General features: G+C 52.2%; 1 protein-coding gene across 6 annotated transcripts in view; it reads right to left on the reverse strand.

Annotated features, from left to right (window-relative positions):
• Positions 1-26158, reverse strand: part of DNAH2 (dynein axonemal heavy chain 2) — a 307939-nt gene that overhangs the window by 35085 nt on the left and 246696 nt on the right. For all 6 annotated transcript variants that reach the window (XM_075908075.2, XM_075908076.2, XM_075908072.2 and 3 more), the window contains 3 exons: positions 22201-22387; positions 21613-21761; positions 5897-6080 (listed from right to left, as the gene is read on the reverse strand). In XM_075908075.2, coding sequence (XP_075764190.2) covers positions 5897-6080; positions 21613-21761; positions 22201-22387 — 520 coding nt within the window. The remainder of the gene's footprint in view (positions 1-5896; positions 6081-21612; positions 21762-22200; positions 22388-26158) is intronic.

Consider the following 26158-nt stretch of genomic DNA (forward strand, 5'->3'; position numbering starts at 1 on the left):
CCCTCAGCCTGCTCCTGTCCCCTGGCCAGACCTCGCACTCACACCTCATCTTACACCCCACTTCCTGCTTAGATCCTACACTCCCATCCCTATCTCATTCATTGGCAGCACTGTCCCACACACTTAACCCTTAATTTTGGCCCCAAACCAGTCTGGGGGGGGCCCCACAAAAGCCACTAACCCTGGAATCCTAGAAGAGTAAATCTGGCCTGAAGCCTTGAATCTCAATCCTTCCTGCCCCTTCCCCGACTATCGGGTGGGGCTGAAGCACAAGGGGAGTAAGGTGTTTCAGCTGAGGGTCACATCAGTGAGCTGGGGGGAGGGTATGGAGATTATTATTTTTTTTTGCTTCTCACTTGTGTGGTCCCCAAAATAGGTTCCCCACTCCTTCCATAAATAAAGACAACATTGAAACCTTTTGTGTTGGACATAATATTTTACTTTATTTAAAAATGAAGTCTGGCCAAAAGGCCCCCAATTAGGGCCCAACTCCCTATGGCCACAGCATCATAACACTCCTGCACCCTCCTACACCAACCCTGAGCAACAGTCCAACAGTCATAGATGATGCAATGGCTGAGATAAGCGCACAGTGTTTTGCAAATGTGTGGTCGGATGACCAGTTGGTTGCTTTGCAAATGTCCTCCAGAGATACATTTTTGAGAAAGACAGTTATGGAGGTCATGGCCCAGGTTGAGTGGGCAGTGATAGTGCCTGGTGGTGGTTTGTTATGGATGATGTAACGTGTGGATACTAGGGCTATTAAGTGATTAAAAAAATGAATCACGATTAATCACGTGATTAAAAAAATTAATAATGATTAAACGTATGTGCTGCCCCTTTGAAATGCTGCAGTGGCGTTTCAAAGGGGCAGCGTTGCAGAAGCCCGGGATCAGCTGGAGTCCCCCTCTGATTCCAGCTCTGTGCAGCACTGCCCCTGCATTTCCAAGGGACAGCACTGTGGGAGCCTGGGAGTAGCTGGAGTCCCCAGCTGACCCCAGGCTCCGTGCAGTGCTGCCCCTTTGAAGTATTTGGGGTGGCATTTCCAAGGGGTAGCGCAACGCGGAGCTGGGGATCAGCTGGGCACTCCAGCTGATCCCAGGCTCCGCATTGCACTGCCCCTTGGAAATGCCACCCTGGGGCCTCAAAGGGGCAACACATTAGGAGCCTGAGATCTGCTGGAGTGCCCAGCTGATCCCTGGCTCCGTGTTGTGCAGCCCCTTTGAAGTGCCGCTCCGGCGCTTCAAAGGGGCAGTGCTGCACAGAGCCCGGAGTCAGTTGGGAACTCCAGCTGATCCCAGGCTCCTAATGCGCTGCCCCTTTGAGGTGCCAGAGCGGCACTTCAAAGCGGCAGTGCAGCATTAATGCCTGCGATTAACACATTAAAAAAATTAACATGTTAATCCTGCCCTGCATTAAATCACAGTCGTTAATGCACATCAGTTGATAGCCCTAGTGGATACATGATAAGATCCACTCAGAAATCCTCTGGGAGGAGACCACTTGGCCCCTGGAATGTTCAGCATAGGATAAGAAGAGTCTGGGGGATATTCTCCATGATTTTGTTCAATCTATGTAGAACATGAGTGCTCTTGGGATGTTGAGGGTATGCTATGCAGCTTGGGATGGATGAGCATGCAGCTTGGGATGGATGAGCATGCGGCTTGGGATGGATGAGCATGTGGCATGGATGAACATGCGGCTTAATTTCTATGACCATCATAAATGGGAAATTGATGCCCAAGCCCTCAATCACATTTTTCTTCAATGGGGACAATCAGACATAAACCTCTTTGCGACCACGGTAGCTGAGTCTGAGATGCAAGCAACAGTGTTGGCCATGTCCATGGCAGATTGTAATGCCATGCGGGAGATGGCATGCCCTTCCTGCATGACATTGAACTAGATCGACCTCTTGTGCTCAGGCAGAAACTGTAAAAACTCCTGGAGTTCAGAATAGTTGGAGTAATAATTGGCCAGCATCGCAGTGTAATTTGCTGCTCTAAAGATCAAGTTGGCTGAAGAATAGACATTGCGCTCCATGATGTCTATTCATTTATGATTTTTATCCTGTGGTGTGGACCTCATGTTGGGCTGTCTTGCTCTTTTTCTGATTGAGACGACCATTAAGGAGTTTGGGGGAGAGTGTGTAAAGAGGAAGCCCTTCAGTGTTACAAAATATTTGCGGTCTGCCCTCTTATTGGTGGGGGTAATGGATGCTGGGGTTTGCCAGATGTTATCGGTGGGGTCCATAATGGGTTCATCCATGGGGAGGGTGATCCTAGAGGATGCAGGGGGCTGTAAGGTGCACAAGAGGCAATATTGTTTCTCCTGGACCTCCTGCAGGTCCCATTCTTGCGCCAGAGCAACTCTTTAAAAAAGTTATTGAAACTGCTTAGAGGTGGGGGTGTTAGAAATAATAGCCTTGTCCAGAGAAGAGGAGGAATTGTGTAGGGGGGACCTGTCTTCCTCTTTGGATAGAGGATTGTCCATATCAGTTTGGATGGGCTCTGGGAGAGTTGATGTTGCAGCTGATAGCGAGGGTTGGGGAAACTGAGATAGTGTTCTGGATGTTGTTGAGGACGCCATGTGATGGCCCTTATTAGAAGGCCTTTAGTCCCAGGGATGCCACTGCCCAGGACAGGGGGGCAGTGGGTATGGATAGTGGTATGAATGCCAAGCTGGTGGTGGAGGCAGGTGAGCGTATGTGGCAGAGCAAGACACCCAAAGTGGGTATCGTTGAGTTGGACTAGAGTGCTTCAATGAGAAGTGTCCATGTAGTCCACTACTGGCTTCACTGGGGGAGATTGATGGAATTAATGATCTCTGTGTGTGAATGGACCACACCAATGAGTATGGAGATGGCAGTGCAGGTAGGTGGAGGTGAACCGTGTGTAGTGCTCAGTGCTGCTGATGCCATTGGGGACAATTGTTCAGGAGGAGGCATGTCGGTACGGGGTCTTTTGCGTGCCGCATTCAGGACCGCCTTCAGTGCCAATCTGTGCCTTGACGTGGTGGATTCAGCCGGTACGGTCGTTGCTGCTGGTTTCGATTGTTTTTGTCTGGGCTCAGATTGGGCCCTCTTGTGTGGTGCTGATGCTTTAAACAGAGAGCTGTGCCAGAAGCACCAGGCCTATCTCTGATGCTCACCCTCGTCAAGCTAGGTACCAGGGGTAGCGATCTGACCGGAGACACCTGGATTTTTTACTTTGGCTTGCCAGAAGAGTAGAGGGATGAACTTTGTTCATACCTTTCAGCTTACTTGATGATTTTGGCCTGGAAGGCGAGTCTTCACACAGTGGCTGAAGCAACTTTTCGTAGAAATATGTTTTCAGCCTATAGGCATGGTTGTGGTGTGCTCTCGCTATAAGATTTGAACAGTGGGAACACTTCTGTGTCTGATGGATATCTCTCAGAGATTTTATGTATGAGGCATGATGGTTGGAAACAGGCATAGCATCTCGGCAGGACTCACAATGTTTGAAGCCTGGGGATGCAGGCACGAGGAGAAATGCAGTCCAGGTTGGGAGGGACTAAAAACTTGGAAAGATGAGGAAAACTGAGAAGAATTAGTACTTCTTTGTGTTTTTTTTTGTCAGAACAGGGGCAAGAGAAGTAGTTTCATTTGCCACTGAGGTAGAGAAGGAACTGAGGGGGCTGTGCTGTGAACGTGTCTAACGGACACCAACAGCCCGAGGAGGCACCAGAGCGCATAGGCAGCGCAGCTGGGTACTGCTGGAAAAATCTCTGATCACTGGCACAAGAATGCACCAGTACCCAGAGTGGAGCACCCACAGGGACATCACTCGAAGAAGAATATTAAGTTATATATTTTCAGTCATGCAAATGGGCATTCTTATATGGCTCTTTGTTGACCACTTGTTCTGAAATTTGATATTGTTTGGCTCTTTGGTTTTAAAAGGTAGCTGACCCCTGATCTAAGGTATAAACTGACCTGACCCAATCCTTTGGGATTGGAAGAACCTGTTCAGATGTGGTGAGATTGGTTTTCATAGTCTCTAATCCCGTGGTCACCAACCCGTCGATCGCAATCGACCCTAGTCCAGTCGATCGCGAGGCGTTCGGGCACCTCCACCCCGCATTTTCCTCCCACCCCTGAGAAGCCCCACTACCTACCTCTAGTGTACTGCTGGCTTCCTGCGGGGTGGACGGAAGTCCTGGGTGAAGCCCACGTCACTTCCGGGGGCTCTGGAAGTGGTGCAGGCTGCTCCCTTCCCACAGCTCTGTCACGTGCTGGGGGAGGGGGCGTTGGCTCCAGAAGAGGAGTCCGGTGGTTTCCCTGGGAGGGATGAGTTGAGCGCAGGGATTTCCCTGCGCTGCGGGAGTGGGAATAGGCCCTGGGGTTTGACCTGGGGAGGCTCCTGCGGGGGTTTGGCCCCGCCACGGAAGAGGCAGCTTGGCCCTAGGGCAGGCACCTGTGGGGGTTGGCCGTGCAATGGGAGGGGAGGGGGCTGGCTTGGCCAGGCTGCGCCATGGGAGAGGGGGTTTGGCCTCGGGGCAGGCTCCCGCGGGGGTTTGGCCCTGCTGCAGGGGGGGGGGGGGGTTGGCCCCGGTGCAGGCATGCGTGCGGTTTCCCTATGCCGCGGGGGTGGGGGGGTAGTCGGGCCTGGAGGAGGCATGTGCTGGCTTCCCTTGGGGGGGGGAATCCTGGGAGGAGGCAGATGCAGGGGACTCTCTGCTGCCACTGGCACCCCGCCCTCTGTCCCCACTCCCGTCCCCAGCTACAGAACTCTGTCCCCACTCCCGTCCCCATTCTCCGAACCCTGTCCCCAGCTGCAGAAACCTGTCCCCATTCTGTTCCCTGCTGCAGAGCCCTGTCCTCCCAGCACCCTGCCCTCCCAGCACCCTGTTCCCTCTCCCCTGCCCCCAGCCGCAGAACTCTGTCCCCACAAAATGTATAATTATAAATGCTTCATTTTAGATTTAAATAGCATGAATAAAAAACAGACCATTTATTTCATAACTATAAACACGTGATTTCAATTTTATATATCGCATAATTTAAAAATAAACTTTATCAGAGTGTGTAAGTAAGGGCTAGGGATAGCAAGTGATGGACAGGAGGAGAATAGAGAGGATGGGGCTTCAAGGAAGGGGTGGGGCTTCAAGGAAGGGGCAGGGTGGTAGATCTTTGCCTGTTCTGAGATTTGATCTTGGGTGTAAAAAGGTTGGAGACCATTGCTCTAATCTGAGTAAGGTGTGGTGCTGGTTGTAGCACAGGAAAGCTGGAGTGTTAGGGGATTGCTTGTATGACTTCTTGCTGACCCCTGTGGCACCTGAAGTATTCTTTGTGACTGGTTTGGTGTGACTTATAGTGAAGGACCCCCAGTCTTGGACTGTAAGTAGCCCTGTTTCTAAGCAATTCACCCTCATTTGACCTTCTCAGTGGTGCCCGCCAGGAACTGTCATTTTACACAGGGTTGGGTGTGCTGGGCTGGAAGGTGCTGACCTGAGAGGGTGTGCTAGGAAGGTGTGCGGGACTGGGGGGTGTGCCGGGGAGGTCTCACCCTAAACCCTGGTTCTTAGGGCAGGAGTTGGGGCCCGTCCAGCCCACAGGCAGGAATGCACCTAGTCGGCTTCAGACTCAGCCCTGGCTCCTGTCCTCTCTAGTCTGCACTGGCTCTGTGCAGCCACACAGTGGAGCTGGTACCTAGGGTGGGCCCAATGCATTCTGGGTTACTGGCCCTGTCCTGGAAAGCCTGGGCCTGCTGATGGTAGCAGAGTCTCCTGGGCCATGGCCAGTTTTGAGGGACAAAGGATAGCTGGCACCCCTACCCAATGAGTGCCGACTCAGCCAGGCTTCCGCTCTGTAGCATTTGGATGAGGTCAGGATCCCCCAGAGCTGCTGGCAGAAGAGGGGCTATGACACACTCACCATCCCGGACACCCTCCTGGATCATACGAGTGGCAATGGGTGCCTGGCCTTGCCCCAGCGATAGGGCATGGAAGCGCTGAGCCACACCCGACTGCTCGGCCAGCTGCAGTAGTGAGGAGGTGGGATCCACGCCAGGGGACAGGACGAAGATCAGGGGAGTCCTGGGTGTGGAGTCATCCACTACCTGCAGTGGTGGGGAGCAGAAGCTGTATGCACCAGTGGGGAGAGAGATCTGGGCTTCTCCATGTGCCAGGTGGCTTTGGGGTGGGAAAGATGATCTGGGGCAGGGTGTGGCAGAGTGGAAGGCCAGCTTAGAGGGGACATGGGAAGGTGGGTCGAGGGAGGGGCTCGAATTCATCTAGCTAACGGCAAACTGGTAAACTGAAATGTATCATTTAGGGTACATCTACACAGCTATGCAACTTCAGCTATGTCAATTGCATAGTATAAGTCGAAATAGCTTAATTCGGCTTTTGGCGCTGTCTATACAGTAGGAAGTTAAAGGAAGAACACTCTTCCTTTGACTTCCCTTACTCCTTGTAAAAAGACGGTTATTTACCTTTGTAACTGTTGTTTTTCTAGGTGTGTTGCTCATGTCCATTTAATGTAGGTGTGCACACGTTGCATGCATGTGTTGTCGGAAGTTTTTCCCTTAGCACAGGGGTGGGCAATAATTTTTGATGGGGGGGCCAATCCAAGATTTTGGAAAGTGGTCGAGGGCCACACTCTTCCATGGTAGGGTACGTCAACACTACAAAGTTAATTCGAACTAACAGACGTTAGTTCGAATTAACTTTGATAGGCGCTACACTAGCGCTCCGCTAGTTCGAACTTAATTCGAACTAGCAGAGCGCTTAGTTTGAACTAGGTAAACCTCATTCTACGAGGACTAAGCCTAGTTCGAACTTACTAGTTCGAATTAAGGGGTGTGTAGCCCCTTAATTCGAACTAGAGGGAGGCTAGCCCTCCCCAGCTTGCCCTGGTGGCCACTCTGGTCAACACCAGGGAAACTCTATTGCCCCCCTCCCGGCCCCGGACCCCTTAAAGGGGCACGGGCTGGCTATAGTGCCCGTGCCAGATGCAAGCCTGCCAGCACCCAGCTAGCAGACCCTGCACCTGGCATGGCTCGAGCCAACCACCCGATGCCCCCCAGCCCACCCCCTCTTCCCTGGGACCAGACTGGCGGCTCCCGGGCTTCATTTGCAAGAGCGGTATGCCTACATTACCCCACTAGTTCGAACTAGCGGGGTAGTGTAGACATACCCGTAGATCTAGAATAGGACGTAGACCTCCTTTCGCTTTGGGAATAAGGAAGTATCGGGAGTAGAAACCCCTTCTTCTGAACTCCTGCAGGACCAGCTCTATGGCCCCTAGTAGCAGGAGTGCGAACACTTCCTGCCTTAGCAGGGTCTCATGAGAGGGGTCCCTAAAGAGGGACGGGGAAGGGGAGTGGGAGGAAGGAATAGAAAGGAAGGGTATAACAATCCCTTTTTCACCAGGTCGAGTACCCAGTGGTCGGAGGTTATCTTGGACCAGGCCTGGTAGAATAAGGAGAGTCGGAACCAAAAGGGGGCGTAGAGAAGACCTGACCAGTACTCTGCTCTCGATTGTACCTTCAAAATGAAGGTTTGGGCTGCTGCCCCGATGCAAGGCAGACCCTCTGTCTGAGTCTGATCTTGAGCCCCTGCACCTGTTTCTGTACTGCTCGTTACGTCCATTAATGCAACCTCTCCTTCGTCCCCTATCGGGCCCAAACCCTCGCTGGAAGGGTCTGGGGTTCAGCCTAGTGTTGACGGCCTCCTTTGTGGCACTGGGGTATGTATTCCCAGGGACTTCAGGGTTGCTCTTGAGTCTTTGAGGCTATGAAGCTTGGAATCCGTTTGCTCGGAGAACAGGCCTGATCCCTCAAAGGGGAGATCCTGTAGGATGGTCTGTACCTCCGGCGGGATACCTGAGACTTGTAGCCACATGCTACGCCTCATGACTATAGCCGTGGCCATTGTCTGGGCCGCTGAGTTGGCCGCATCTAGGGCTGCCTGCAGAGTTGTGTGTGCTACCGTCTTCCCTTCCTCTGTAATGGTGCCGAACTCCTGGTGGGACTCTTGGGGGAAGCGGTCCCTAAACTTTTGCTTTGACACCCATGTATTGAAGACGTACTGTCCCAGCATGGCCTGCTGATTTGCGATGCGTAGCTGTAGTCCCCCCAAGGCATAAGCCTTTCTGCCAAGGAGGTCCAGCTTTTTAGGCTCTTTAGCCTTTGGCGTCAGGCCTGGTGGCCCTTGTTGCTCCTTCTGGTCTGCTGCTTGTACCACCATTGACCCCGGCCGGGGGTGTGTGTGTGTGTGTGTGTGGTAAACAGATGTTCACATCCCGCCTGGGGCACAAAGTAATGTCTTTCCACCCCCTGCTGTGTGGGTGTAATAGATGCAGGCGTTTGCCACAGGGTCTTTGACAGTTTATCAATTGTCTTGTTCAGTGGCAACACAACACAACCCAGGGCTGATGCAGCTAAAATGTCCACCATGGGGTTCACTTCCTCCTGGACCTCCTTGGCTTTGAACTCCAGGTTGGTCGCCAACCTTCTCAACAGGTCTGATGGGCCCTGGCATCCATGGAGGGGAGCTGGGGAGGCTGGGTCCGCCAATGACTCATCCAGCAAGGATGAGGAAGATTCTCTTGCCAGTGCCTGCTTGTCACTCAAGTCAGTCACTGGTGGCTCCTCTACTGTCAATGACCCTGCTTGCCCCAGTCCCGCTGGGGGGGGGGGCTCTGGCCCCCAGACCCATCCCGATCACAGGGGACCTAGTTAGGTCCTTGGCCTGTTGCCTCTCCTCTGATGGTGGGGCTCTGTGTAAAGGGGTGGCAGAGGGAGCGCTTCCCCTGAGATGACCCACAACAGATACTGAGGAAGGAGGTCCCCAGGCCTGATGGGAAGCCCTTGGGGTCCAGAAGGTCCACTGGGGCTGGGGCTGCCACTGCGCTTGCCAGGCCTGCTGGTCTGTGGGGGTCCTGTGCCAAGACCTGTGGCGTATGCAGGATCGATGTCTGGACCTCAACCTATAGGATGATCTGGCTGAGCACACAGATTTCACTTCTGACTCGGCAGAGTAGTGCAATGCTGACCATGGGGGGGCAGTTGAGGCATGCTCACTCTGATGACTGGCCATGGCTGATGGTTTTCCTCTGTGCACCGGGTCCAGTGCCAGAGGGGGCATCTCCGGCGCCTGCGAGGTCCCCTGCTGAGGTAGAGGCAACTGGTACCCGGGAAGTACCCCTGCAGCACCGTACCTGGCTGCGGCGCTGGGGGGGGGCACTGTTGTACAAGTGCCTCTGTTGACACCCATGCAGAAGGGGCCAGTGACGACTGAGGGGTTGGTGTTGGAGCCAACTGAACCAGTGCTGGAATCAATGCCAGTAAGGGCATTATCACTGGTGCCGTCTGGACTGGCACTGGTGGGATCATCGTTGGTGCCGATGCATGTGTCGGCGCCTGCAGGGTCCAAGGCATCATAGTTCTTGTCGGCACTGGGGACGGTGCTGGGGGAGCCCCTCTCATCGCCTGTGTCGGCACAGGTGGCATCTGTGGTACCAAGCCATCTGCCTCTGTTGAGATTAGCTCAATGAGCTTGCATGCCACATCAAAGGTCTCTGGGGTGGAGGGGCATCATATGTCCCCCGTTCCGTCCACCGGGCCCAGGCTCTGGCTGTGCCCCAGGCTCTGCCTCCTCCTTGTTACCTTTGAAGCTGAGTTCCCCTCCTTAGAGCGCACTTTATGGCCATGCCTCTCTGCTGACCGCCCTCTGGAGTCTTTGGCTCTCCTCGGTGCTGGCGACTGCAATCTGTGTCTGGATGTCTTCAACGAGGCTGCATGGTGCCTGGTCAGTGCTGCAGATGTTGCGGATGGTGCTCTGTGCACCGACTGGGGTCGTCCTCGCTCTGGGGCTGCAGGGCCGACTCCATCAGCAAAAGTTTCTGCCTAGAATCCCTCTCTTTTCTGGTTCTCAGCTTGAAAGAAGAAGTTACTCACCCTGTGAAGTAACGATTGTTCTTCGAGATGTGCCCCGTGGGTGCTCCACTCTAGGTGTCGGGTCCCGTCCCGGCGCCGCGGCTCGGAGAATTTTCATAGCCATGTCCCGCCAGCCCGCGCATGCGCGCTCCTTCAAAGCGCCGTTCACGCCTTTGATCAGCCGCGCGCAGGCTGGCAACTGCCAGTTCCTCTCAACTGCTCATCTGAAAGAGAGAAAAAAAGAAACCCGGAGCGGGGAGGAAGGGCGGGTCGTGGAGCACCCACGGGGCACATCTCGAAGAACAATCGTTACTTCACAGGGTGAGTAACTTCTTTGAGTGGCCCCGTGGGTGCTCCACTCTCAGTGACTCCGGAGCAGTACCTAAAAAGAGTCCAGAGCGCTCCGAAATTAGGTTTTATGATCACGACTAAGTACTGCCGTAGCTACCGAAGAGTCTGAAGCGAGGTGGTCAATTATAGCATAATGTCTCATAAAAGTGATATTAGAGGACCATGTCGCTGCCCTGCAAATGTCCCGGAACGGGACTCCCTTCAGGAAGGCCGTAGTAGTGGAAACTGCTCTAGTGGAGTGGGCCTTTGGAGGGTTTGGCAGGGGTTTCCCTTGTATAGAATGGCACATGGATATGCATGAAACAATAAGTCTCGAAATACGTTGAGAGGTCAATGGTTGGCCTTTAGAACGGTTTGCCAATGACACTATTAAGCGGTCCGTTTTTCTAAAGTCTCGCGTTCTATCGATGTAGAATGCCAAAGCTCTCCTTACATCCAGCGTATGCCATATTGCTTCTTGCGCTGAGGCATGGGGTTTAGGGAAGAAGCTCGGAAGAACCACTGGTTCATTGATGTGAAACTCAGATGACACCTTTGGGATAAACGCTGGGTGGGATCTCAAGGTGACTGAGTCTTTAGAAAAAACTGTATAGGGAGACGAAGCCATGAACGCTATCTCACTGACCCTACGAGCTGAAATAAGGGCTAGGAGAAACAAAAGCTTGGTGGTAAGTATGTGTAACGGAATAGTGGCTAGAGGCTCAAAGGGAGGATGAGATAGAGCTTCCAATACTAAATCCAGGTTCCACGAAGGTGGAGGGGGTCTGCGGGGTGGGTTGAGGTTCGCGAGCCCCTTTAGGAATCTTTTCGTAGTAGGGTGTGTGAATATAGAAAAGGAGTCGTCCATGTGATGAAAGGCATTAATCGCTGCCAAATGTACCCGTAGGGAAGCTATGGCCAGACCATTATCCTGTAGTTGCAAAATGTACTCTAATATACGAGGTAAGGTGTGGAATAGGGGTCCAGGTTGTTAGCCGCACACCATGCCTGGACTCTGGCCCACTTAGCTATATAAGTAGCTCGCGTAGAATCTTTCTTGCTATGTATCAACACCTTCTTGACCCGCTGGGAACAACACTGTTCGAAACTGCTAAACCAATGAGCATCCATGCTGTGAGGTATAGAGTCTCGGGTTTCGGATGGCATAGAGATCCGTTGTTCTGGGTCAAGAGATTTGGAAGGAGAGGTAGGGGGTACGGTGCCCTTGCCGACATCTGACGGAGCATTGAGAACCAAGGTTGACGAGCCCACGCTGGGGCTATAAGAATTACTCGAGCCCCCTCTATGCTGATTTTCTCGAGAACCTTGGGTATGAGAACGACTGGGGGAAAGGCATACAACAGCATCCGTCCCCAGTGGAGAAGGAAGGCGTCTCCTAGCGACTGACGTCCTATTCCCGCTCTCGAGCAATAGGTGGGGCATTTCCTGTTGTTTTCTGTGGCAAACAAGTCTATTGTCGGAAACCCCCACCGTACGAATATATGGTTTAAAACCTCTGTGCAGAGTTCCCACTCGTGGTCGTGGGGAAAACGTCTGCTGAGTGAGTCCGCTACTAAGTTGTCGGTACCCGGAAGGTAGGATGCTACTAGGATGGTGTTGTTGTGAATACACCAATTCCATAACCGGACCGCCTCCGCACATAAAGAACGAGATCGGGCGCCTCCCTGCCTGTTGATATAAAACATAGTTGCCATGTTGTCCGTCATGATTCTGGTAGTTGTATCCCGTATGTGGGACTGAAAATGTTGCAAGCATGTCATACCGCCCGCAACTCGAGTATGTTGATGTGTAACATCATTTCCTGAGTTGACCAGCGACCCTGAATCGTCAGGTTGTCCATGTGCGCCCCCCAGCCTGTGAGGGAAGCATCTGTAGTTATCTGTCTTGTAGGCTGCGGACGATGAAATGGGATGCCCATGAGGAGATTGTCCGGTTTGGCCCACCACTGAATAGACTCTCAAACATGTTGGGGTACCACCAACGGTTTGTGGATTATGTCTTTTGCCGGACTGTAAACCATGGTCAACCAATGTTGGAGGCAACGAAAATGTAACCTTGCATTTTGTACGACTATGGTGGAAGCCGCCCCATCAGTTGTAAACATACGCGTGCAGGAATTGTGGGAGCATACGTGACAGTATGTACAAGATCTTGAATTGCCACAAAACGCTCCAACTGTAGGTACGCCCGTGCCACGGTTGAGTCGAGCCGTGCACCTATAAAAACCAGGTCTTGGCACGGAATTAGTAATGACTTTTTTACATTTATGAGGAGGCCCAGGGATGCAAATTCGCTGGACACTGTCTGCACCATATGACATGCCTCCACATATGTTGAACCCCTGATTAGACAGTTGTCTAAGTAAGGGAATATTGTCACTCCCGTCCTGCGTAAATGAGCCGCCACTACGGCTATAGTTTTGGTGAAGACCCGGGGGGCACACGCCAATCCGAACGGTAGAATCCGGTACTGAAAATGTTTGTTCCCTAATTGGAACCGAAGAAAACGTCTGTGGGCCACGTGAATAGCAACGTGGAAATAAGCATCCTGCAGGTCGAGGACTGCAAGCCAATCTCCCTTGTTCAATGACGGGATGATAGTTGATAAGGTCACCATCTTGAATCGGCATTTCCGAAGGTGGCGGTTTAACCTTCGAAGGTCTAAGATGGGTCTCCAGCCTCCCGATTTCTTTGGGGTGAGAAAATATCGGGAATAAAAGCCTTTTCCCCAAAATTGTTTGGGTACTCTCTCTATTGCCCCGATTGCGAGTAAGCGAAGAACTTCTTGTTTCAGTAGTTGCTCGTGAGAAGGGTCCCTGAAAAGGGAAGGGGTGGGTGGGGTGGAGGAGGGAATGGAGAGAAAAGGAATTGAGAGGCCGTACTTTACCATTTCTAGTACCCATCTGTCTGTGGTGATGTTGGACCACTGGTGGTGATATGATTTTAGTCGATGGTGAAAGAGATGAGGATTTTCGTTCTGTGCATTGACCAAGGGAAGCGTGCTCGCAACCTCGACGGGGAAGTCAAATCTGCTGTTTGGCTGAAGATTGATTGACTGCACGATTTTGTTGGGGTCGTTTCCGTTGAAGACGCAGCCTAGGATGCTGATTATCCGACATGCGTGTCTGTTGTCTGGGAAAATTAAAATCGTACCTTCTCTGATAAGGGTAATAGCGTCTACGCTTAAAATTGGGCGTGTACATCCCCAATGTACGTAGGGTGGCACGAAATTCTTGCCTGAATGGAGGACTTCATCAGTATTTGCTGCGAAAAGCTTAATCTTATCAAAGGGGAGATCCTCAACTTTACTTTGCATCTCCTTTGGTGCTCCCACAGACGAAAGCCATGATGATCTCCTCATTGTGATACCCGTAGCCGTGGCCCGTGCTGCTGTGTCGGCCACGTCCATTGCAATCTGCAATGCGGTGCTACATGCTGCGTATCCTTCCTGTACTATCACTTTCAATAGAGGTTTCTTCGCGTCAGGAAGATGATGTAATAATTCCGTTAGCTTTGAATAATTATCAAAGTTGTGATTTGATAAATAAGCCAAGTAGTTTGCAATACGTAACAGAAGTGTGGCTGAAGAATAGACCTTTCTACCAAATATATCCAACTTCTTATTGTCTTTATCAGGGAGCGCGTTTTTGTACTGTGGCGCTTTGGTCCTTTGCTGTGCTGCGTCAACCACTAACGAATTGGGCTGAGGGTGACTGAATAGAAAATCTAACCCCTTTGTCAGCACAAAGTATTTCTTGTCGGCCTTTTTACTGGTAGGAGTAACTGAAGTTGGCGTTTGCCATATCTCGTCCGCCACTTCCATGATCGCTTCGTCAATTGGTAAGGCGATCCTTGCACGCTGCTGTGGACGGAGGTTCTTTAAGAGACGGTGTGTTTTCACCAGAACATCTGCCAGCTGTATTTCCTGCGTGCCTGCTACTCGTTTAAACAGGTCTTGGAATTGTTTTAGATCGTCTGGTGGAGACAATTCACCTGGACAAACTGCCTCATCTGGTGAGGAAGATGTGCAGTCCACTGGAGAGGTTTCTGGCTTGGGATCCTCTGTGTCAGACAGCTGTCTTTCTTCCAGCTCGGACTGATCCTGCTGGACAGATTGGCTTGTCGATGGAGGTGGTGAGGTTAACTGTTGTGGTTGTTGAGGTAAGTATTGTGTGACTGGTGAGCGACAGTTACAGGATGATCCCCTAAGTGAAGATAATCTATGTTCACGGTGGGTACCACCGTCGCACGAACAATAGTAGTGCCCGTAGTAGTGCTCAGAACGTGACGGAGAAGAATGACGCGACGAACGTTCACTACTGTGTTGAATGTAATAGACGCAGCGTCTAGAGGACCCATATCTGGATGACCGACCCGGTGAACGAGATCGTGAACGAGATCGCCGTGCTTCTAGATATACCGTGTCTCTATAATCGCGCCGCCTGTATGCAACATGGATCGGGGCTTTCATAGGCATTAAGGCACTGTCAGTTTCCATGGCAACTGGGGAGCTCTGCGCAGAGTGAAGACAGAGCGGTGCCGGGGAGATCAGCTGTAGCTGCTCTGCTGACGGTGCCGATAGAGTGCTCGGTGCCGACGTGGTTAAAGTTGCCGGTGGCGCCATGTCAGGAATGTGCATGGCTGGGTCCGGTGCCGCCAATGCCGGTGCCATCACAAGCGGTGCCGCTGGAGCCCGCACCGCTGACGCCGATGCCTCTGAGCCCGGCACCGGCTGGCTTGTCAGTTTCAACGTTAGCGCTGCACCGCCAGCCGGCGAAGCTGAAGCCGGTGCCGCCGAAGCCGGCGCTGAAGCAGCCCGAGCCCTCGGCGTTTGCGATCCCCTATCACCGGGGTCAGTAGAGCAGCGGGACCCCGCGGGGGTCAATTTGGAGGCTGCCAGAGCCCCTGAGACTGCCGGAGGGAGGGAACGAGCCGGGGACGGCTTTGCTCTCTTTGAAGTTAGCCGTCTAGGAGAAGCCGCTCTCCTCTTGGACTCAGAAGTTTTTGCTGCGGTTGAAGCTGGTACCATATCAGGCTGCAGCGCTTTGTCAAAGGACATCATCCGGAGCTTTAATTCTCGCTCTCTGCGGGCTCTGGAGGTAAGCTTGCAGCAATGGGTGCACTTTTGGGGAACGTGCGATTCACCCAGGCACCTTATGCAAGCGGCATGACCGTCAGCCGCCGGCATAGCTTCGCGGCAAACTGAACATTTCTTAAAACCAGGGGATCCCGGCATTGTTAGGAGTGGAAGAGGGGTGGCTGGATGCCGATCCAGGCAACCCCTGTCTTTTTACTGTTTGTCAATTTCAGTTTTCTTTAGCGCTTAGCCGTAGCGCTAACGGAGTTGATCTGAAGAAAAACTTTTTTTTTTTTTTTTAACAACAGAACTGTAGACTGGAACACGACTAACCCTAAAAGTAACTATTTACACTGAAAAAAACTAACTAATAACGCTAATGAAAAACATAGATCTAACAGTACAGGGAGCTCCGACCGCGACCTGAGGCGGTTGAAAGGAACTGGCGGTTGCCAGCCTGCGCGCGGCTGATCAAAGGCGCGAACAGCGCTTTGAAGGAGCGCGCATGCACGGGCTGGCGGGACACGGCTATGAAAATTCTCCGAGCCGCGGCGCCGGGACGGGACCCGACACCTAGAGTGGAGCACCCACGGGGCCACTTGAAGAAGAACCCCTAGAGATGGAGCAACTATCCGAACAGTGGGCCTCTCCAAGGCACTTCAAACAGGAAGAGTGAGGGTCGCCACAGGGCATAGGCTTGGAACATGAGGCACGCGGCTTGAAGCCTTGTGGCCCTGGCCTGATGGGGAGAGGCTGGTCCTTCTTCTAATCTATTTACACTATCAACACTATTTAACAACTACTTAACAGATAAGTTTATCTATGAATACAGAATAAGAGAAGAGAAACAGTCCGTTAAGGCAAAGGCTATCAGCCTGAACCCACGCTCCAGCTACCATCACGGAGGCAAGAAGAAATTGAGGGGGTGGCGGGCCAGCAGGGGTATATATGCACCAACACCACTTCAAGGGGCTCCCTGGCTGGCCCGACAGATACTGCTAAGGGAAAAAGCTCCGAAATCAGTGCACACAGAGCGTGCACACCTAATCAGAATGGACATGAACAAGCACTCGAAGAAGACGTCTGCGGCCTGGTAGAGTAGGCTGTGAGGGGAGGAGCTAGTAGCCTGGCCAGTCCATAGCGCCTCCTAATACAAGTCATAATCCAGGATGAGATCCTTTGCGCAGAGACCAGCTGCCCCTTCAGCCGTTCTGCAATCACTACAAAGAACCGCGGGGACTTAAGGAAAGGCTTTGTTCTTTCTAAATAAAAAGCTTAAGCTCTCCTGACATCTAAGTTACATAATGCCTGTTCTTTACCCGATGCATAGGGATTGGGGTAAAAGACTGGGAGGAAAATGTCCTGAGATATATGTTAGACACCACCTTAGGAAGGAAGATGGGGTGGGGCATAACCTGACCTTGTCTTTGAAGAAAATCGTATATGGGGGTCTGGAGTGAGGGCCCTCAGTTTGGACATGTGCCTGGCCAACGTGATAGCCACCAAAAAGGATACATTCCAAGAAAGGTGCATCAGCGAGCACATTTCTAGGGGTTCAAAAGGAAGTCCCATGAGCTTAGACAGGACTAGATTGAGGTTCCACTGAGGGATGGGGCTGATGGATATGGGGGTAAAACCTGTCCAGGCCTTTCAAAAACCTGTTCACCAATGGGTCCGCAAAGAGGGTCTTACCCCTGTAGCCTGGGTGAAAGGTGGAAATAGCCACCAGGTATAAAGGAGGAGGAGAATAACCTCTGTTGCCTGAGATCTAGAAGACAGTCCAGGACCCGTGGGACCTGGACATCCATGGGCGATACCCCCTCCCAGGTAGTTCGAGCGGAGAAGCACTTCCACTTAGGCAGGTAAGAAGCCCTAATGGAAGGTCTCCTACCACCCAGCAGGTTCCAAGCACTGTAGCTCTGCTGTTGTCAGCGATGGAGCTTCCATGCTATTAGATGCAGGGATTGCAGGTTTGGGTGGAGAAGCCTGCTAAAGTCCTGCATAATAAGGTCTGGGTCTAGCAAGAGAGCAATTGCTCTCTCGCAGGACAGGCTCAGAAGGGACGTGAACCCATGCTGCCTCAGCCATGCTGGTGTGATGAGACTCAGGGACACCCTGAACTTTCGAACTTGCAGAAGCACCTTGTGGACTAACGGGAATGGCGGGAATGCGTAGACCAGGCCCTTGGGCCAGGGACTGAGTGGCACGTCTGCCAGAGAGTCCTGCCCCAGCCCCAGGAGGGAGCAGAACCTTAGGCACTCCCTGTTCTGACGGGTGGCGAACAGGTCCAGAAGGGGAAATCCCCACCCGCAGAAAATTCGAAGAACCACATCCCCTCTGATAGACCACTTGTGGCAAGAGAAGGACCTGCTCAGCTGGTCCGCCAGAGTGTTCTAGGACCCCAGGAGATAGGAGGCAACTGGGTGACTATCCACCCCCAATGCACAGTTCCCATAACTGAAGGGCTTTCTGACACAGGAGAAGGAATCAGGCCCCACCCTGCCTGTTGATATATGAGACCACCAACGTATTTTTGGAGAGAATGAGGACCGTCCTGCCCCTGAGGTAAGGGAGGAAAGCCGCACAGGTGAGATGGACTTCCTGCAGGACATTGATATGCAGGGAGAGGTTGTCCCAGGACAACCTGACATTGATATGCAGGGAGAGGTTGTCCCAGGACCACATACTTTGCATTCGCGTATCCCCAGATGAGCCCCCCAACCGGTATCTGATGCATCCATCACTAGCCAGATGGTTGGCAGAAATCTGAAGAATGGAACTCCAGTCCAGACCACCTCTTCCTGGGTTCACCAATCCAGGGAGCAGAGGACATTGGGAAGAACTGTCACTACTCTGTCCCACCGGTGGAAGGACGGGTTATGGGCACGCACTAGCCACATCTGCAGTGGATGCATGTGGAGCTTTCATGTTGAATGACATAGGTGCACGTGGCCATCAGCCCTAGTACGCACATGCAGGCTCTGGCCATGATCATCAGGAATGCCCTCATGTCCTGGATGGCCGCCTTGATTACCAGAAAACAGGACCTGGATAGGGAAGCCCTGGCTGATGTAGAGTCCAGGCTTGCACCCACAAACTCTATCACCTGGATTGGGACCAGGGTTGACTTGGTCACATTCAGGAGCAGCTCCAGCTCCCAAAACAGGGCACCTGGTCTGAGGAACAGCCTTTAAGAAGCCAGTTGTCCAGGTAGGGGAATACCCGGACCCCCCTGTTTTCTCAGGACAATGACCATGCACTCCATGAAGACCCAAAGGGCCATGCGGGAAAGGCCAAAAGTGAGGGCCTTAAACTGATAGTGGTACTGGCCCACTGTAAAGTGATATACACATAGCAACTCAGCAGGACCTGCCTCTCCCTCTGGTTCACCACCTGAATGACCAGAGACCCTGGAGGAGGGTGGGAGAAGAGGTCCTCATTCCCTTTCTGTGACACAAAGTACTTCTGCTCGACCTTCTTGTCCGTAGGCAGAATAGAGGCTGGGTTTTGCCAGAAGGTCTTTGTAATTTTGGCCAGTCTTGATGATTGGTAAGGCCACTCTGGTTGCTGTGTCAGACTGTAGGATACCAACAGTGGGGTCAGAATCCTCTCAACACCCTCTCTGCTTGGACTCCCAAACTCTGAGCCAAGTGATGAAGGAGTTCCTGGTTAGACCTCGAGTCCATGGAAGGCATGGAGGGAGAGACTCACCAAGAGCCTCACGCGGTGAGGAGAAAGAATGAGGACCCTTTCATGCCTGTCCCTTCCGGGTTACAGGCTTGTGAGGAGGCCTGAGAGGCTGCAGACAAGGCCATGACGGAGGGGTGAGCAGCAGAGGCCCCTCTCTCCGAGGGGGTCTCAGGAAGGCCTGGCCTGGGGGAAGGGACTACCCCAACATCGGGGATCAAGTTAGTGCAGTCACCGAAGGGGGCGCCATCAACCCAGAGAAAACTAACTCCGATCTAGAAGGACCCCACGCCCTGGCTCTGGTGGTAATCCCAGGAAGTCCAAAAGGGCCGCTGAGCCAGGATCTGCATTTGTGGGAGCCAGGACTGCTGTAGTATTGACACCAGAGTTGGCTTGGGCCATTGTTGCTGCTGCTGATGTGTGGAGGTGCTATGGTGCCATGACTTGTGCCAGGAATAGGACCAGAGCCGGGACCTGGGCCTGGAGCCTCTGGATGACCATACCAACTCTGCCTCTGAGGGTGTGTCTAGACGACAGAGTTTTGTCGACAAAAGTGGACTTTTGTCGACAAAACTATACCTGCATCTACAATGCCACTGAGTTCTGTCAACAGAAGGCGTTCTGTAAATATCATTCTTCGAGGAATAATGCCTTTTGTCGACAGAGTTCTAGTGACAGAAGGCGTTATTGCATCTACACTGTCCTTTGCATCTACACTGTCATGTCAACAAAGCAGCTTGCTTTGTCGACAGAACTGGATGTAGTCTAGATGCTCTTCTGTCGACAAAAGCCGGTAGTCTAGACGTACACTGAGTCAGTCAAGTACTCCGAGGTTGACTAGGGTGGCACTGTGATGGTTGCAGCCGGTGATCTTCCTGTTGGATGTACTGGGACATCAACTCTGGCTTACCCCAGTACCAGGGAGGAGGAGGAGGCATTGCTGGTGCTGGTGTCGATGTGCTCGGAGGAGAGGGACCAGCAGCCACAGGCCTCGATGCTGCTGCTGGTACCACCCAATGACCCTGTACCAGTCCTGGGTGCAGTGCCGGTGCACAGACAGGAGTGGAGGCTGCAGGCAGTGCTGAGGCTGAGGGCAGTGCACCTGGTATCAGGGCTGAAGCTGTAGGCGCTGGGGCAGAGCAGTGATGTCTCTTTACTTTCAGACCCGGAGCACTTGGTGCTGGGGCCAATGGCCAGAGCTGTCCCAGCTCGTGCTCTTTGGGTGGACCCGGTGCCGAGGCTGGGGAGGAAGAAGGCTCTGGGAAGTCACCCATCAGGTTAGAAACTTGTTGCAGGCTAGAGTGGTGTTGGTCCGACGGCAATGGTCCAGGCTCAGTGCTCGATCATGCCATGTGCTCCACTTGAGCGGACCTGCCCCTGCTCTGTCTCCTCATTTTCTGGGGTACTGGGGACTAAGACTGATGCTGAGGCCTACGCAGCGCTGGGAAGGTGCACGAGTGGCTGGGTGCTCTTCACACTGAGACGGGTAAGCTCTGGATTGACTGAGTGGAGTCAGATGCCATTGCCAAGTGCAAAGCCACATCCTTAAGTATAGTCTTCAAGTAAAAGTCTCTTTCCCGCTTGGTGCACGGCTTGTAGGCTTTACAGATTTTAAAGGCCTCAGGCAAATGAACCTTCCCAAGTCATGTAAGGCAGGCTGAGTGAGGGTCTCTGTGGGGCATAAGTTTCTGGCATTTCTCGCAGGGCTTGAAGCCATGGCGCCCAGACATGCCCCGCCAAATGCATTGGGATTGCAAAGCGAGCCCTGTGCTTGATTGTTCAGCCGGAAGTAAACACTTAACAACTACTTAAAAACTAGATAAAAACAATGAACTGCAAAAACTTTAACGAAGAACTAAAACACTAAGTAAAACTGCTAAGAAGCGCTTGCAGAGCAAGAGCAAAAGCATGTTCCAACAACCCTCACAAGCGGTAAGAAGGAACTGAGGGGATGGAGGGCTAGCAGAGATATATATTAGCTGATAAGCAGTGCCAATCCAGAGGGCTCCCCTGCTGGCCCAATAGATACTGAAAGGGAAAAGCTTCTGACTACATGTACACGCAGTGCGTGCTCACCTACATAGAATGGACATGAGCAATCATTTGAAGAAGAAATGAGGGTTACCATGAGTTGGAATAAGAATTCCTCCAGCTCAACGTTATTTTGAAATAAAGGCTTGTAGTGCATGTATTTTGTTATTTCAGAGTAATGTCGGTTATTCGCTGCTGTGTAGAGGTACCCTTATTGCCCTGGCTCAGCCCCACGGGCCCATCTATCCCATTATACCGCCTCCTCCCTGCCCCCATGGCCGTGCCTCCTGGGATCCTGCCAGCACCAGTTTCCTGTAGTGGATATTTCTGAGGAACAATGGGGCACATGGGGGAGGGGTCCTTGTTTCCCTGTCTGGGCATTGGGGCAATGGTTTTACTGCCCTAATTGCAGCATGCATTTGAAAGAGGATGATCCTGCATTCCCATGTAAAGGCATCCAGTAGCAAGGAGTTCCACAGACTCCCACCTCTGTTTGCCGGTGGCAGAGCCCTTTGCCTGGGGGGAGGGTGTTAAGAGCAAAGCATGGCCCTCCTCCCTGACTCACCGACTTCATGTTGAGCACAGGCGGCTCGATAAACTGGGAGCCCAGGTTGGACACGATGAAAGAGGTGACGCAGAATGCCACACGGTCTGGCCGCAGGGACCGCACCACCAGCATCCTCTGCATCTGATTGCAGGAGTTCTCCCACTCGCCTGCAGGGGGTGATATGGGAACGGGAGACTGCTGGTGGGACAGCTCTATGCCAACTCCCTGAGCAGGGCCAGGTGCACAGGGATCTGCCCAAGGCATCACATTATTGGGGGCCTCCTGAGGAGCCTGAGGGAACCAGGAAGGAGATGGCTGTGATGCCCCCCACATTGCCCCTGCCTGGCATCACTGCTGGGCATGGAGCAGCATGCAGAGTGCCACCATGCTTGGGGCTCCACAGGCATAGAGGAAACCGCCTGGCTTCACTGTCGCTGTGTTGGACTTACCTGCTCAGAACTGGGGTGAGAACCCAGAAGTCCTGGCTCCCAGCTCCCTTGCTCTAACCCATCAGCCCCCACTCCTCTCCCAGAGCCAGGGAGAGAACCCAGGAGTTCTGGATCTTCCTTTGCCCTCAACCCTCCCACGGCAGACAGACGGGCTGACCTGGCAGCATAGCTTTCTCGGGTTTGGCGTTGGTGTACCAGAGGTGCCAGTCCCGTGGGTACTGCTCGAAGGAGTTCATGATGCCATGGAAATTGGTGAGCTTGTCTAGCTCAGTGATGTTGTCCCAGTAGGTGTCGGCCAGCCAGCCACTGCAGGGGTTGTCCATCTGCCCCTCCCGGTCCAGCACCTGCAGAGAGGGGAGGGGGTTGAGCCAAGAGGAAGTTACTCACCTAGTGCAGTAATGACGGTTCTTTGAGGTTTGTCCCCCTGTGGGTGCTCCACTCTAGGTGTCAGGCTCACCCTGGCACCACAGGTTGGAGATTCATCAGCCATGGTTCAGCCGGACCGTGCATGTGCAGCGGCATTGCGTGCCCTACATGCTGTTTCTGAGTCTGCATGCGGTCCAGCTCCCGCCAGTTCCTCCTAATTGGGTCACCCTGAAAGACATAAAGAAAAGACTCTGAAGCAGGGAGGAGGGCGGGTCGTGGAGAGCCCATGGGGACACACACCTCGAAGAACCCTTGTTACTGCACAAAGTGAGTAACTTCCTCTTCTTCGGGTAGTGTCCCCGTGGGTGCTCTACTCTAAGTGAATACAGAGCAGTCACCTGGTCTACGGTGGTGGGATTGGAGCTAAGATGTCTGTGTTGAGGAGAGTGCTGCGGAGGCCAGTGCTGAGTCCCGAATGATAGTCTCAATTGCATAACGTTTTGCAAATGTTATGTCCAAAGACCAGGTTGCCGTGTGGCAGATATCTTGCAGCAGGACGCCTTTGAGGAAGGCCATCGATGTGGCCATTGCCCTAGTGGAGTGAGCGTTCATCGAGGTAGGTATTGGTTTATTGCGTATTGAATAATATCGTGCGATGTATTTGACAATTAGTTTAGAAATACATTGCGACATCAAGGGCTGGCCCATGGTTCGTCTGTCTGTGCATAGTAGCAGATGTTGTGACTGTCGGAAGGGGCGTGTTCTCTCAAGGTAGAAAGACAACGCTCTACGCACGTCTAAATATGTAACTGGGATTCATGGCCAGAAGTTTGTGGTTTGGGATAGAAGGTTGGAAGTATTATGGGCTCGTTGACATGGAATTCCGAGTTCACTTTTGATAAGACGTTAGGGTGGGATCATACTATTACTCCCTGATTGGTAAACAAAGTATAAGGTGGGACAGTTGAGACAGTGGTCAGCTCACCTACTCGCCGTGCCGATGTAATAGCTAGAAGGAAGATGACTTTCATTGTGAGTGTGGTCATGTCGCAGGTGTCTAAGGGTTCAAATGGTGGGTACGTTAGAGTGTCCAAAACCAGCTGCAAGTTCCACAACGCAGGGGGTTTTCTGCACGGAGGGTATAGATTTGCAAGGCCTTTTAAAAATCGTTTGGTCATGGGATGAACAAATACTGAGTAACCTTCTATCAGTTATCTGAAGGCAGAGATCGCCGAGAGATGAACCCTGATGGATGGCAACGCCAGTCCCGACTGCTGGAGGTGCAGTACATAGTCCAGGATATGATGGATAGGGATGGACAGTGCATTGAGGCTACTATCTATGCACCAAGAATAAAAACGAAGCCACTGATAAAGGTAAGACATTCGTGTGGAGTCGTGTCTACTGTGCATTAACACCTTTCACCTCCTGAGAACAGATGACTTCCGCTCGGTGGAACCAGCTAGGAGCCACGCTGATAGGTGTAGTCGATCGATTTGGGGGTATATCATGGAGCATCCTCGTTGACTTAGCAAGTCAGGTCATTCTGGCAAATGGTATGGAGGTCGAAAGGACATTTGTAGAAGAAGTGGAAGCCACGTCTGCCTGGGCCAAAACGGGGTTATAAGTATGACCGTGGCCCTGTCCATAGCTATGTTCTCCAGTACTTTCGGAAGAAGTGGAATTGCCGGAAAGGTGTGGAGTAGGTGGCGACTCCAATATAGCAGGAATGGGTCCCCGAGGGACTTTGGTCCCAGTCCTGCTCTGAAGTAGTATTTCGGATACTTCGCATTGAGTATCCGTGTGTTGTGAACAAATCTATAGTGGGGTGCCCCCATCGTTGGAAGAGAAAGCGTGTTACGTCGTGGTTGAGTTCCCACTCGTGCTGGGGAGAGAAATGCCTACTGAGGATGCTGGCAATGGTATTGTCCTTGCCTGGTAGGTATGTACCAATGATGCTGATGCCTTGGTGAACACACCTGTTCCATAGCCGTATGGCTTTTGCATAAAGGGATTTCGACCTGGCTCCACCTTGACGGTTGATATAGTAAACTGTGGTGGTGTTGTCAGTAAGGATTTGAATTGTATGGCCACAAATCGTGGGTAAGAATGCTTTGCAGGCATTGAATACTGCCCTGAGCTCCAGAAGATTGATATGTTGACTTCTGTCGCGGTCCACCATCCTTGCGCATGTTCTCCTGCGCAATGAGCTCCCCACCCCAAAAGAGTCTGTCATAATTTGTATGGTCAGTTGTAGACAGTGGAAGGGAATGCCTGTAAGCATGTTTGTGGAGGAAGTCTACCATACCAGGGAGCATTGCATGATTAGGGGCACCGTCACTAGCCTGTGAACATCCTGGTTGCCCGGCTGGTAGATTGAAGCTACCCAGTGCTCTAGGCATCGCGTGTTGTACTATGTAAGTCGTGGCCACCATATGCCCCATGAGTTGCAAGCAGGTGAGTATGAAGACTCTGAGGCTGATAGAGATCGTATGAATGAGGTCTCGTATCTTGTGAAATCTGGCCACAGGAAGATAGGCCGTGGCTGTTGTAGAATCTAGTCGTGCCTCAATGAACTTGAGGGACCTTTGGGGCATGAAAGAGGACTTCTGGGTATTGATTACGAGGCTTAGGGCTGCGAATAACTCCCTTGTGATGTTGGTGGCCCTTAATGCCTGGTCGTAAGTGGGTGCCTTCATTAGACAATCGTCCAAGTATGGAAATATCATTATGTCGTGATGATGCAGATATGCGGCGACTACCGATAGTGTCTTGGAGAAGAGCCTGGGTGCGGCCGATAGGCTGAATTAAAGGATTCTATATTGGAAGTGCTGTGTGCCTATGACAAATCTGAGGAAGCGTCTGCATGCAGGATGTATCATTATATGGAAATAAGCATCCTGTAAATTGAGGGATGTAAACCAATCTCCCGTATTTATGGCTGGAATGATAGAAGCTAATGTCACCATCTTGAACCTGTGTTTCCGTAGATATCGATTGAGCGGTTGAAGGTCCAGAATCGGTCTCTAGCCCCCTGATTTTTTCTCGGTGAGAAAGTACCGAGAATAAAAACCTTTGCCCTGAAATTGTTCGGGCACTCTTTCCACTGCCCCGATGTTTATGAGACGCAGAGCCGCCTGCATTAGGAGAGCCTAGTGAGATGTGTCCCTGATGAGGGACGGGGGTGGGGGAGAGGTACGGGGAAGAGAAAGAAGCGGTATAGAGTAGCCTGATGTTATTAGCTCTCGGACCCAACGATCGGTAGTGATGGCGAACCACCTTTGTTGAAACAGTTGTAAACGATGGTGAAAAAGCTTTTGCAATTCTGGTTGAGATTTTAGGGGAATGGTCTACAGTCCCTCGATCAGACCATCAAACTGGCTGCTTGTTGTTGTGAAGGTTAGGTGCCCTACTCGTCTGTGGACGTCGTTTCTGCTGGTGAGGTTTCTCCCATGGTTGGGGTTCATATTGCTTGTATCTAGGTGTGGCATATGAAAACGGTCGTTGCCTGTAATAGAGCATATAGCGTTTGCGGCAGTATAGTGGTGTATACATATCGAGAGTCCTCAGAGTCGTCCTCGAGCCCTTGTCTGAGTGTAGGACTTGGTCGGTATTTTCAGCAAACAGACTCTGTCTGTCAAATGGCAAGTCTTCTACTTTTGCCTGTAGTTCTTTAGGCACTGACACCATCTGGAGCCAGGAGGATCTTCACATTACCACTGATGTTGCTGTGGTGCGAGCCGCTGTGT

Source organism: Pelodiscus sinensis, chromosome 22, assembly GCF_052426305.1.
Source record: "Pelodiscus sinensis isolate ZL-2025 chromosome 22, ASM5242630v1, whole genome shotgun sequence".
Lineage (NCBI taxonomy): Eukaryota > Metazoa > Chordata > Testudines > Trionychidae > Pelodiscus > Pelodiscus sinensis.